Below are 14,248 nucleotides of genomic sequence, written 5' to 3'. Positions count from 1 at the left end.
CTAAATTGCTATTTGATATTCTTTTTTATTGAAACAAACATTAAATTTCTATGACATTTGAAAAGTTATAATATTTTCAACTTATTGATTATTATTTTCTTACCTGCAATATAAAGCTTATCTTATTTAACATATTTGCAGTGTATCTTCCTGTCATTTTTTAATTATTTTCAAACACAAAAGAGTAATTGAGTATGCTTGCTTTATAACCTAGAATATAATTTAATAAAATCATGAGAAAACTTTTAACATTAATAGAATATTATAAGTAAGTGTAACAAGTAATATTATACATATAAATCTTACTGTCATAAATGATGGTAACGAGAGATTGAACCTTTTAATTAAAGCAATTTCACACTTTAGATTGTTACTTAATATCATCAATATAAATGAACGTTTTATCGATGATCCAAATTGATACCATTTTTCGTGAAATGCCATATCTGTTATTTTCGTGCTCTAAATTAAATATAAAAGATTATACATAATAAATATAATTACTTGTCAACAATATCTCTGCATTTAAATTCAGAAATGTTTGTATTTTGCAAATATTCTGTATTTTGTCAAAATGTATAAAGTAATTTTTATAAATAAAATTTTGATTAATAGTTATTACAATTTATCGTTGTTATTGAATAAGCGCATTGAAAACATAATGTGCGGCGATTCAAAAATGATTTTTGTAGATCTTTGATATAATAATTAATATTCTAATCATCTAGAAAAAATGATACTCATATTACAGCAAAATACTTACTGCATCCAATAATTGTTGTATTGCAAAACATAGAATGTAATATCGCAATATGTCACCGCATGCATGTATGAATAACAAAATTCGTTCAAATAAAGTTGTCGGCAGTACCTAGGGATTTACGAATGTAAAAAAAGAATATATTATTTTTATATTACATATATATAAAGTGTTTCAAAGTTAAATAATCAAACTTTGCCAATATATTCTTTAAGTAAAAAGAAGAAAAAAATATCATATAAACAATAATTCGCATGAAAATGTTTCATTATTACATTTGCTTAATTTGCTACATTTATTTCAAAATGTAGAATTTCGTGTTTTGAATACAAGCAAATTAAGTTCAATGAATATCAAATTAATCTCTTTAATAAGTTCTTATCACAGATTGATTCTTATATGATACACTTGTGCATTTACAATTTCATAAAAAAACACACAGCTAGAATAAATAGAGTAGATAATAAAATTATATTTGCTTATATAATAATTCAACAATTTGAATTGTGAAAGAAATATTTCTAGATTTAATTATAATTAATAAATATTATACTTACTACATTACTTGTCAGTATGACACCGATGAAAGAAAATCGCAAAATAGTACTTATATAAATTAAACTAAAATTTAAGGATAAAAACTTCTTTAATATTAATGATAATCTGAAAAAGGTACAGAAAAGTACAATGTATATATGTATATGTGAAGCATTAAAAATTATAATTTGTGATAAAATTTTTTTTACAAAAAGAAGTTAAAGATTTAATAATTAAACGATCTAAATAGTCACGACAAAATTTTGTATTTTATTATAACTTTTTAAATAAAATTTTCAATAATTTTCAATATTCGTCGACTTACTCCATTATCGTAGACTGATGCGAGTATATTGACTTCATCTCTCTCTCTGTCCATGAATCTATTTTTCCAGAAGAAAGTTTCTTTCGAGAATGTATTTTGCCTTCTTGTAAATTTTTTTTCTGAAATACTTTCCTTAACTTTACCGCAACATATCGATATTGCGCTGTCATTAATAGTACCAGATGCATCATGTAGATATCCGCAGCTGCTTTCTTCATAATAATGATTATGCTACTGAGCATCTGACATAGACTTCCTAGCGCAAAGATTTTCATCGAAAAGGGCTGTTCGGTGATAACGAACGGCAATCTGTAATCTTCATAAAAGAAGGAATTCTTTTTAAAGATCATTATGAGTGGCATGCCTGTCCACATTGTCACGGTTATCATGCTGCTCATCCAGTAGAATTTAAGCGGAGAGTGCATCAGTTTTAAAGTTGCCATCACGATACACTTCATAGTCTCGTCCTGGACGCGGAGAATGTCGTTTATCTTTTTGATGAATTGCACGACAAGATCTCTACACGCATAAATTCGCGTAAAAATGAAGCACACTTCTACAAGGATTACGATGCCAATCATGCCATCACTTATAACTTTTTCCTTTGACACCTTAGTAAATCCAAAGAAGAACAAAATGTTCATGCTTATATTAATTGACCATGTAATAATGCTATATATTTTCCAGCCAATCGAAAATCGTGAATCATCGGCTGTCATTGGGAACAAATTGCCCGAGAATATGTTTATTTGCACATTTAGAAGATTGACACTTTGAAAATCCATGGTCTCGATACTGTTTCTTCGAAAATATTCTATTGAATGATTCTATTATATAAAACTAGATCAAACTCGCGTACAAAAAATATCCGATACTTTTGATGTTCGCGCTTTAACTTATATTAAGCAAACGAGCACATTATTTTAGTTAAATATTTGGAAAAAATTGATTGTTTTTTTTTCTCAATTACTTAAACGACATTTCTTTCTAAATTATAATTTTGCTTAATAATACTTGAAATTGATTGTTCTTTCTTTCAGTTAACTAAACGACATTTCTTTTTAAAAACTATAATTTCGTATTTATACAGAAAGAGAAAGTTTAACTAATTACATTTAATGACCAAGCCGTTAACACAAATTGAGACAAATAACTATTTTTACTACTAAACGTGTTTATTTACCTTCAATTTCCATGTCATTTCCATGTCCATTTCATTGTCGTGCAAACGTTTTCTTATTTACATACAAAAATATACGATTCTCAAGTTATTTAAATATGAAAATTATTAGGAGAGAGAGAGAGAGAGAGAGAGAGAGAGAGAGAGAGAAAAAAAAGTAAAGATTTTATATATAGAGTGGTCTAAACGTTTCGGCCTACTCTGAATATATATCATCATCATTAATAGTAATTTCCATCTATCTTTTTTTATACTATTTTAGTTCACAAATTATACTATAATAAAATTGGTTTTAAAATTATTTTATTTGTTACGTATTTAAAACGCTATTTAATCACAAATTTGTTAATTGTTGCCTATATTAAAAAATAAAAATTTGATGCAAAGAGTATTACATTTAAAAAGTCTACAAAATGTGTCCATCATTATTACTCAGTTCACCCTTAAGAGCAGAAGAGCGATCGAATATGATTGATTTAAAATCTAAAAGTCCATTAAAAGATTTAAAGATAATAAAAAATAATATAAGTTTTTAACAACATCATTACATTCGAAGCTATAGAAAATATAGTCTTACCGTCATGAATGAGGGCAAAGATAGATTAAATTTATCGCACATGGAAAGTTTGCATCCTAAATTATTACCTAATATTATCAACATGAATGTACGTTTTACAGATGGTCCAAATTGATACCATTTTTCGTGAAATGCTTCATCCGTTATTTTTGTGCTCTAAATTAAACATAAAAAAATAATTACAAGTTATATGAATAATTATTTTATGTTCAATATTGCTTTGTGCAGTGTTTATATTTGTGAAAATAAAATTGATAATAAAATTAAATATATGTGTTTTGACTATTCATAATCATTTTTCAAATATTCAAAGCCAGAGAAGAGTATAAACTTTTTAAATCGCAGAACAAAATGGTAATTAATATTGTAGTAAGAATTTAAATTTGAAATAGAAGAAAGGGAAAACGAAAATAAACACTACATCACGACAAAACTTACCGCGTCCATTAATTGCTGGACGCAAAAGCACAACATGTAGAATTGAACTATTGAGCCACATGCAAACATAATGATCGAGGAACCTTCCAGAAAAGTTGTTGATGATACCTGACAATACATAAATGTTAAAATATATATTGCTCATACACAGGTTTAAACGTTCCGACCAAACTTTCAGATTTTATTTTAATTCCGAACAAGAAGTTTTCTATAAACATAAATCGTAAAATGCTGTCAGAAAGACTGCCAACAAACACTCTGAGTTAAACAATCTTTATTGTGGTATTTGTCTTTTGACAGCATGTGTGACTCACTTTTATTTGTTGTAATTTTTGATAATCTTATATTTATGATTCATTTCTGACATCACGTTTAAACAACTCAGTTTCTATTCTTCATTTACTTTGTAATTGTATTAAAAATGATCAAAAAAAGATCAAAATTTATGCGTTTTATTATTAAGTCTATCATTATTTTGTTATAGTTATATAATTTGATTATAATAAAAATTTTACGAATTGCTGCGCTGGCTTTTAATAGTCTTCCCTTCGTATAATTAAAAATATTATATTAAAAAAATATTAATATTAATATTTTTTAAAATAATAAATTTATCATTTAAAAAAACTGCAAATAGATTTATATACACACAAACACACACGCACACACATATGTATGTGTGTACATTAACTGCTAATATTAATAAAATAATTAATGTTAGCAATTACTACTCACTGTACTTAACATAACACCAATGAAGCAAAATCGTAAGACGCTGTTCACATAGATCATACTAAAGTTCAGAGATAGTAATCTTTTAAGCATAGAAGATAAGCTAAAAACAAAACTCTTGTATGTTTATATAAAGTATAATAATTTTATGTAACTTAAAAAGTAAAAATAAATATTTAATTAAATTAAATTAATATTAAATAATTAAATTAATATTTAATCATTTCTCAAAATTGTTTTATTTTCATTGTGACTTAAATTATATATTAAATTATAAAATTGCATTTTAATTTTGTAACTTGAAAAAAATAACATATTACAAAGTAAGCACATGTGCTGTAGTAGAAATTTTTTATGATAAAATAAGCACACCATTGATGCACTTTGTTCAATAATTTTATCATTAATACTTTTTAGTACATTTTTACTGATCACAAACTAATTCAATAACTTACTGAATGACAGAATTGTGATGCCGACATAATGCTTGCATCTCTTTTTTTATCCACTGATCCTTAAACCGATATTCCTGGCGAGAATCGTCGAATTCATTTTGCTGATTTCCATCTCGAAATATTGTCGTGAGCTTCGTAGCGATATATCGATATTGCGCCGTTATCAGCAGCACTAGATGTATCATATAAACATCTACCCCAACTTTTTTCACAAAAATATATACATTACTCATCAGCAAAAATACGCTCCCTATTAGGAAGACATCGATTGAGAAAGGTTGCTTGGAAAAAATTGCTGGTATCCTATAATCCTCGTAAAAAAAGGCAACCTTCTCGAAGGTTAATAGAAACGGTAAACAGCACCATATGAAGACGGCCAACCAGCCAGCTACCAAATAAAATTTGAGTGGATCTTCCATAGGTTTTAAGGTGGTGATCACAACATTTTTCATGGTCTCATCCGCAACACATAAAATATTGTTTAATTTTTTAATCAATTGATTCATCAGCTTTCTGCGGGCTTGAATCCTCATGACCATAAAGAACACCTCTATGGTGACCACGCAAGTAACTGTACCGTCTTTCAAGATCTTCTCTCGCGACACAAACATAATCCCGGGAATTAATACAATCGCTTGAATTATTTCAAGCAGCCATACAAAGACGCTGTACATTTTCCACGTTATAGAAAAACGCGAATCATCTTCTGACAAAGGTAATAAATTACCCGAAATAATGTTTATGCGAACATTTAAAGGGTTTATGCTTTGGAAATTCATGTTTTCGACACAACGTTTATTTCTCGTGATAAATACAAAAATTCACTTCTATTAAATGTTCGTGTTTTCTCAATATAGTTTACTTACTCCATGTTGATTATTACTATAAATTTAAAACAAAATATGCGAGTACCATGTAAAGATCGTGTGCCTCGATTCCACGCTAGCTCTTTTCTACCCAGACTGGCGTGCGACACATTTCTGTCATTCTTTGAAGGTTGCTTTAACCGTCGATCTACTGTCATTCATTATTCTTCTTGAATATTTCTGCTCGGCTATTATTAATATATTATATGTGACCATGCGAGGAAAATCTACTGCTCTTCAATAACAATAAAGCACGCGGACAAAAGTTAAGATGTAAAGAATACTATTAATCTCTTCTGTAGAAGAGGACCTAGAAAGTTTTTGTATATTATTATGGATAAATGAAAAACGTGACTATAAGTGTTCCGATAAAATAAATGATAAAATTTATTACAGATCCATTTCATTCTATTTATCGTAGAAAAATATATGTGATTATAAATTTGTCTCTAATTACCAATGCTCTGTGAAGTGGCGATTATCTTATAGCTCTTTGTCGATCAATGAAGAGCAATAAAATTCGCAAATACCGTAGAAACTCATGTTGTCTAAAAACGCGAATTTCGCTGCCTTAAAATTATTTTTTAATCTAGCTTAATATGCTATTGCAAAAATATTTCAAAGTAGGCTTTCCTGTAAATCACTTCTTGATTATCTCTTTTATATTACAAGCCAGTTTTGGGAGGTAATTTCTCATTTTTAAAGAATTCTATAAAATATTTTTACAAGAAAAATAAAAAAAGAATTTAAAAATGATCTTAATATAAATATAATTGTCATACTTAATTTAATATTACCTCATACTTTTAAGATAATTAAATATAAATCATTCCTTATATTTAATTGCAAAAAGTATCAGCTTGTTGTCATGTTTTTCAATTAAATAATTGTGATATTTTTATAATTATATTTTTCTACATCTTTGTCGAAAACAAATGTGGGAAAATGTTAAAAAATTTAATACAACAATATTACATACAACATTAAGTAAGTAGCAGAATAAAATACTATATTTAAAATTACAAGTTATTTAATTTTTAATTATATTTTATGTACACTATTAAAAAAATAGAAAACACTTATCCTAAAAATTGGACTATTTTTAAGCCGCTGAAATTTGGTAGAAAATCATCGTAGACAAAAAATTAAATTAAAATTCAAAATATAACATATTGTTGTAAATTATGTTTTACGTTAGCATACATAGTTAAAATTTTTATTTCTTGTAATAAACTATGTATATTTTATTAATATTATTACTTACATTTTGTGATTTAATTATTAGTTTTAATGTGTTATTGTATTTTATAACATGTTTCTACTGTGCAAAGTTATATATTTTATAAAAATGTAAAATTAATCTTGGATATTTTAATTCTTACATACATGTTTGTGATATAAAAGAACATGCACTTACTAGTATATAAAATTTACACGGAGCTCATCATTTTTTAATTATTTTTTAATAGTATAAGTGCGATTGAATATGATTGATTCAAAATCTAGAATATCGTTCGAAAATATACAATAATTATTTTACAAAATATTAACAAAAAAAGATTAGAATACAAAATACATTGATACTTACTGCCATGAATGAAGACAGGGACAAATTGTATTTTTCAAATGTTGAGAGTTTAAGTTCTAAATTATTAGCCATTATCAACAATATAAATGTTCGTTTTATAGATGCTCCAAATCGATACCATCCCTCGTTAAATGCTTGATCCGTTATTTGAACGCTCTAAATTACAAAAAAGGTAAAAAAGATGTATAATAATGTATAATAAAACAACGTATAATAATATAACATAACAATATATAATAAATGTTTCTCTTTCTATCTAATATCTGCATAATAATCTATTTTTGTTGATTTCTGACAATTCTCGATTTATACTACTTTGTGATTTATATATATATATATATATATATACAAAAGATACATATTAAAACTAAATTTACCGCATCTAATAGCTGTTGTACACAAGAACATATTATATAAAGCTGCACTATTCCTCCAGACGCGTACATAACGATCAAGGATCCTTCCAACAAACTAATTGATGGTATCTAAAATTTTAAGAAAACAAGAAAAATTATGATATGATCGGTGACTCATTATAATTGACAATATTTTGCGGTAAAGTACATCGGTGATATATTTATCTTTATATGGCCAATAATTTCTAAATGAGATTGTTCAGATTGAACTGATGTTAATATTTTTACTTACTGAAATTAGCATGATAGCGATGCCGCAAAATCGAAGGATACTGATTACATATATTAGACTAAAATTTAAAGATAGCAGTTTTCTTAATATTATTGTTACACTATAACAAAATTTTTAAAATATTATTAAATTACATATTATATAAAAAATAAAATTAAAATCTCATATTAAATGCACATTGCAATAATAATAAATATCTACATATCTCTTACATATCTACATATATCTAATTAAATATTATAGTAAAGCGTTTAAAATTTATTTCGTGCAATTAATTTATTTTATGCAATTTAATTATTTAAGTGCAGATTTTACTAATTAAAAAACATAATGGAAAGATTTGTATTAAATCAAAAAAAGCTTTAGCAAAAAGAAGATCTAATGACATTAAATTTTTAGCTAATGAATTTACCGAATAACCATGTTATGATGTCGACATAAAGATTTCATCTGTTCTTCTGCATCATAATTTGTTTTAGAATAATGCTTCTTTTGATTAGAACTATTGTGATCAAGCTGCGAAATTTCATCGTGAAATATCATGGAAAGTTTTAAAGCGATGTATTTATATTGAGCCGTTATTAATAATATCAAATTTATCATATAGCTATCTACGCTGACTTTTTTTGTAAAAATGTACATGCTGCTGGTCATTATAATAAAACTTCCAAATACAAAGATACTGGCCGAGAATGGTTCTTTAGTGTAGGCAATCGGCATTCTGTAATCCACGAAGAAAAAGGTATCTCTTTGAAAGACTAACAGAAGAGGGACGCCGCTCCATATAATTATGGATACAATGCCGGCAATCCAGTAGAACTTAAGGGGAATCTTTATCGGCTTCAACGTCGCCATTACCGCGTTCTTCATCATTTCGTCTTCTACGCATAAAAGCTTATTTAATTTCTCGATCAATTGCTGCATTAATCTTCTACGCGCGTGAATTTGTACGACCAGGAAGACGACTTCTATTGTGACGACAATAGCGACTAAGTCATCTTTTAGAGCTTTTTCTTTCGGCACAAAAATGCATCCGGGAATTGTTATACATGTTTGAACTAAACCAAGCAACCACACGAGAGAGCTGTATATCTTCCATAATACGGGAAACGATGAATTTTTTGCAGTCATCGGTAAAAGATTACCTGAGATCATGTTAAGTCGAACATTTAAAGGATTGATATTTTAGATATCCATGTCGTCCTTTGTCATAAATTTTATTCTATATAACACGAAAGATATGATAATAATTGAAACGTTGACCTGGTGGATTCTATTTTTTTATGATCATGTATTTTTACTGTATATTAAATAAAATATATTAACAACTATTTATTTGATTATTTCTTAGCTTTTTATTTCTATTTCTGAATAATCTCTGTTTTTCATTTATAATCAACGAGCTCGCAATTAATAAAGTTAAATTAGCAATATTCTTTTCTAATCTAAAGCTTCCAAAAATAAATAAAGACAGCTTCTTTAGTTTCAGTCATAACAATTGTTCCACAAAAGTTACTTTGATATTATATTTCAGATAATAATATGTAGACACCGTATATGTATATACACTTACTTCTGCTTTACGTTCTTAGATCGCTCACGCTCCTTTCTGTCGAAATATATAAAGATATTTCTAACAGTATTTAAAAATTATTGCTGTAACTTCAGCAATTTAATATTTCTCTCTAAGAATTCTCCCCGTTTTTCAATACCCTATACGCTACTATTATGCGACAATATACATAAAATTTGTTCCTTTCATTCTAATCGATATTTGTCCTGTTATCATGCTCGAGTGCATCGCAGATGAATGATTAATAATTATCACAATTTTCTGAATATTTGATAAATCAGGAAGACTTCGTGCATTAGTGTATAAATATAAAAGAATTTGTAAGAAAAAGAAATAGAAATGTTGTGATAGACAATAATTTATCGCAGAAAATTGCATTGGATTCAGTATATAAAGAAGTACTATAAATTTATTTTAATATCACGTTTTTATAAAGCTATAATTATCTTATGGTATATGGCTGCGACTGTCACGGACAATCCAATAGATGCACACAACATACTAATGTCTAACTTATGGTGCATCAATGAGAAGACTTTAGATTGACTGGAATAATACTCAGTGTTTTAGTAAGTTCGTATATGATATGATTAATAATTGTATACACACACATATTAATATAAAAAACGTAACATTTTTTCTTCTTTTATGATTCTGGAAAATTATCAAAACATCAAATACTAATCGTAATTATATATCAATTTGTTAAAAAAATAAAAAATATATATATATATATTTTTTTTATTTTTGTAACAAATTGATATATAATTACGATTAGTATTTGATGTTTTGATAATTTTCCAGAATCATAAAAGAAGAAAAAATGTTACGTTTTTTATGCACTAAAAATAATTAATATTAATTGAAAATGTATAAGTGTTATTTAATGTAAGATAAGATTAAAAAATAAACTTTGTTATAAGTTCACCATTTTACGTTGTCATAAACTTAGAATTTATTGCTTTTCAATTCTCCATCACAATAAAATCTATAAATTGTACTAGCATTTTTACTAACATTTCTAATTTGTTTTTTTTTTTCTTTATTATCTGTAGTAAAAAAGATACAAAATTTAGAATAATAAAAATTTATTTCAAAAAATTAAATAAATTTTTAAATATTTTATTTGTTACAATAAAATAAATACTTACTGAGCGTGAAACCAATAAGGTAATATCCTTATTTTTTCAATTAGTTTTTAATAATAAAAGCGCGACGGAATATGATTGGTTTAAGATCTAGAATATTATTCAAAAATAATTTTAAAATACAAGAAAATGAAAATATTAATAAAAATGATAAGATATTAATAAAAATAATAGGATATTTTACAATATGTGATGTACATAACTTACCACCATGAATGATGGTAGAGACAGATTGTATTTTTCAAACGTTGAAAGTTTAAGTTCCAAATTATTAGCCATTATCATAAATATGAATGAACGTTTTATAGAAGATTTAAATTGATACCATTCTTTGTGAAATGCTTGATCCGTTATTTCAATGCTTTAAATTAAATAGAAAATACAATACATATACACATTCACACACACACACACACACACACACACACACACACATATATTTCTTTGTTAAGTTTTTACGTTTTTTAATTTTGTTTTGCACTTTTAATATCTATATGTACAAGTATATTATTGTAATTACCGCATCCAATAATTGTTGCACACAGGAACACAATATATAAAGTTGTACAACACCACCGGACGCATACATAACGATCAAGAGCGCTTCCAACAAAGTAGTTGATGGTATCTGAAGTTTCACGAAGATACAAAGTTTCATGAAGAATAGTAATGCACTATAAATCATGATAAAATTATACCAGCATTATATTGTCTAGCTATATTTAGCAAAAATATTATTTCTATATTAATTAGTCAAAAGTTATTGCTTACTGAAATCATCATAATAGCTATGCAGCAAAACCGAAAAATGCTGGTAATATATATTAAACTAAAATTCAAAGATAGCAATTTTCTTAGCATTAATGATATGCTGAAACAGAATCCACAAAATATTATCACATTATATATTATGTTAAATAATAAAATTAAAATATTGTATTAAATGTCAATTATAATAAATTTATCTCAATAAATATTACAAGAAAATATTTCAAATCATTATCTTGTTTATAAAATTTAATAAATTAGGGATATTTTTTTATATTAATTAGATAACGTTATTATAAGATTTTTATTAAATTAAACAGTTTTGACAAAAAAGCATTTAATTGTATTGACAACTTTCAGCTAATAAACTTACCGAATAATCGCGTTATGATGTCGACATAAGGATTTCATCTGTTCTTCTGCATCATAATTTGTTTTAGAATAAAGTCTCTTTTGATTAGAACTATTGTTATAATTCTGTGAAATTTCATCGCAAAATATCATCGAGAGTTTTAAAGCGATATATTTATATTGTGCCGTTATTAACAATATCAGATTTATCATATAGCTATCCACGCTGACTTTCTTCGTAAAGATATACATGCTGCTGAGCATTACCACGAAACTTCCCAATACAAAAGTTCTGGTCGAGAATGGTTCTTTGGAAAATATGACCGGCATTCTATAATCCACGTAGAAAAAAGTATCTTTCTGAAAGACTAATATAAACGGTACGCCGCTCCATATAATTATGGACATCACGCCGGCTGTCCAGAAAAATTTAATCGGCATCTCTATTGGCTTTATCGTGCTTATTACTAGGTTTCTCATAATTTCGTCATCCACGTGTAAGATGTCATTTAATTTTTGGATCAATTGCTGCATCAATTCCTTACGAGCATGAATTTGTACGACCAAGAAGACCACTTCCATTGTTACCACAATACCGATCAGGCCGTCCTTTAAAGCCTTTTCTTTCGGTACATAAATGCACCCAGGAATTAGCACACATATTTGAATTATTTCGATCAACCACACTAGACAGCTGTATACTTTCCAGAATATAGAGAACGATGAATTGTCAGTAGTCATTGGTAACAAATTACCTGAGACCATGTTTAAACGAACATTTAAAGAATTCACATTTAGTAGATCCATAAATTCAATATTGCTCTTTGCTCACAAATAAATATTTTTCTGTAAAACAAAAGGCCTAATAATTAAGGCTTCTGATTGATTCTATTTTTTCGTCATTACGTGTTTTTACTATATATTAAGTAAAATTGTACTAAATGTAATCATTTCTTAAAACTTTGTTTATGTCACGTATTATTGTATGCAATGTATTATTTTAATATAATATATAAGATTTCTTAACATACTTATATTTAATTAATTAGAAATATTTATTCTTTATAAAGTTTGAAAAAATAAAAAAAACTAGCTGTTTTACTTTCAATTTTTGTGTAACTTTGCTCTACAAGAAAATTACTTTTAGTACTACATATATTTTAGATAAAAATATATAAATAGTTAATATATATATATTTTATATATATTAATATTATATTATATAATATATATATATATATATATATATATATATATATATATATATATAACGTATATGAACTTACTTCTACGTTTCACGTTTCTCTATCGTTGTTTACGCTTCGTTCTGTCGAGAAGAACAAGGTATAATAAACAACATGTGAATGTTATTGCTACGCTTTGAACACACACAATTTATTTTTCTTTTTGTATTTCTCTTGTTTTTCACCGATGCACTATTCGCTATCATTACGCGGAATTGTACACAAAACAGAAACATGCTTTTATCATTTTAATGATCCATCATTGCTTTATGATCACTGAGTATGTATGAATTATTTGTGGCAACATTAGAGCATTGGATACCTCATAAGTTAAGAAGACTTTTCTATGAATTAAGTAAAAAATTTTAATTTACGTTTATAGATATCTATCGATCATAGAAAATTGTATTACAGGAATAAACGCGATTCTAAACGTGCTTGTAATTATTACTGCTCGACAAGATAATAATTATCTTATATGTCTCTCTCTCCCTTCTCTCTCCCTTCTTTGCAGAACATCAAGACTCAAAAGACGTTGAAAACTTACTACTGACTGACTATTATATATCGATTATACATTAATCTGGAATATACTATAATAATAAAAAAAAGTATTTCAGTTGATCAAACTGTTTCTACAGATTACGATGTTTAATATCTGATATAAATTATTTAATCATTTCTTTTTCATATATCGCAGTCTTTCGTAAGTTATTATATTTAGTTAATTATTATTTAATATTCTATTATTATTAAATTTTCAGAAGTATTAAGAAAATTTTCTAGTCTTGAAATCCAAATCGGTACCATCCCTCGTGAAATGTCCCTTGCTTCAATGCTGTTATTTTAATGCTCTAGATTTTAGAGAGAATATAATACAATTTATACATAGTAATGTATTTTTTGTCAATAATAATTTTTTGATTAAATATTCGTTTGTATGTAAATTTTATACAAGATTTTGTCTTCCAACAAAGTTTACCGCATCTAGTAATTGTTACACACAAGAATACAGTATGTGGAGCTGTACTACTCCACCGGACGCGTACATGATAAAT

The 14,248-nt window shown here is 26.6% G+C and overlaps 3 protein-coding genes and 1 pseudogene across 3 annotated transcripts; all 4 read right to left on the bottom strand.

Annotated features, from left to right (window-relative positions):
• Positions 1–9: 9 nt before the first annotated feature.
• Positions 10–2,407, bottom strand: LOC126858036 (uncharacterized). Its single transcript, XM_050608041.1, has 4 exons — positions 1,623–2,407; positions 1,318–1,423; positions 307–462; positions 10–210 (listed from the first exon to the last, which is right to left on the bottom strand). Exons 1-4 carry the CDS (start codon positions 2,405–2,407, stop codon positions 154–156), a joined length of 1,104 nt encoding a protein of 367 aa, XP_050463998.1. The 3' UTR covers positions 10–153.
• An 827-nt stretch (positions 2,408–3,234) lies between these two features.
• Positions 3,235–5,783, bottom strand: LOC126857952 (uncharacterized). The gene is made up of 5 exons (XM_050607889.1): positions 5,005–5,783; positions 4,553–4,652; positions 3,818–3,925; positions 3,380–3,535; positions 3,235–3,285 (listed from the first exon to the last, which is right to left on the bottom strand). The coding sequence occupies exons 1-5, from the start codon at positions 5,781–5,783 to the stop codon at positions 3,235–3,237; spliced, it is 1,194 nt and encodes a 397-aa protein (XP_050463846.1).
• Positions 5,784–7,321: 1,538 nt separating this feature from the next.
• Positions 7,322–9,303, bottom strand: LOC126857950 (odorant receptor 67a-like; annotated as a pseudogene).
• A 1,563-nt stretch (positions 9,304–10,866) lies between these two features.
• On the bottom strand, positions 10,867–12,768 carry LOC126857949 (odorant receptor 67a-like). Its single transcript, XM_050607887.1, has 5 exons — positions 11,969–12,768; positions 11,599–11,698; positions 11,349–11,455; positions 11,035–11,191; positions 10,867–10,917 (listed from the first exon to the last, which is right to left on the bottom strand). Exons 1-5 carry the CDS (start codon positions 12,751–12,753, stop codon positions 10,867–10,869), a joined length of 1,200 nt encoding a protein of 399 aa, XP_050463844.1. The 5' UTR covers positions 12,754–12,768.
• Positions 12,769–14,248: the final 1,480 nt, after the last annotated feature.

The sequence above is a fragment of the Cataglyphis hispanica genome, chromosome 23 (genome assembly GCF_021464435.1).
Source record: "Cataglyphis hispanica isolate Lineage 1 chromosome 23, ULB_Chis1_1.0, whole genome shotgun sequence".
Lineage (NCBI taxonomy): Eukaryota > Metazoa > Arthropoda > Insecta > Hymenoptera > Formicidae > Cataglyphis > Cataglyphis hispanica.
The sequence above is the reverse complement of the archived record's forward strand: the minus strand, read 5'-3'. Positions and strand labels throughout refer to the sequence as shown.

Coding starts and splice junctions, on each gene's coding strand:
- LOC126858036 (XM_050608041.1), bottom strand. CDS start 2,407: ATGGATTTTCAAAGTGTCAATCTTCTAAATGTGCAAATAAACATATTC. Junction 463..1,317: donor TCATACTGACAAGTAATGTA/GTAAGTATAATA, acceptor TATTTAATTTAG/AGCACGAAAATAACAGATAT. Junction 211..306: donor CGTTACCATCATTTATGACA/GTAAGATTTATA, acceptor ATTATATTCTAG/GTTATAAAGCAAGCATACTC.
- LOC126857952 (XM_050607889.1), bottom strand. CDS start 5,783: ATGAATTTCCAAAGCATAAACCCTTTAAATGTTCGCATAAACATTATT. Junction 4,653..5,004: donor CATCACAATTCTGTCATTCA/GTAAGTTATTGA, acceptor TTTTGTTTTTAG/CTTATCTTCTATGCTTAAAA. Junction 3,926..4,552: donor TTGGTGTTATGTTAAGTACA/GTGAGTAGTAAT, acceptor ATGTATTGTCAG/GTATCATCAACAACTTTTCT.
- LOC126857949 (XM_050607887.1), bottom strand. CDS start 12,753: ATGGATCTACTAAATGTGAATTCTTTAAATGTTCGTTTAAACATGGTC. Junction 11,699..11,968: donor CATCATAACGCGATTATTCG/GTAAGTTTATTA, acceptor ATTCTGTTTCAG/CATATCATTAATGCTAAGAA. Junction 10,918..11,034: donor CTCTACCATCATTCATGGTG/GTAAGTTATGTA, acceptor ATAATATTCTAG/ATCTTAAACCAATCATATTC.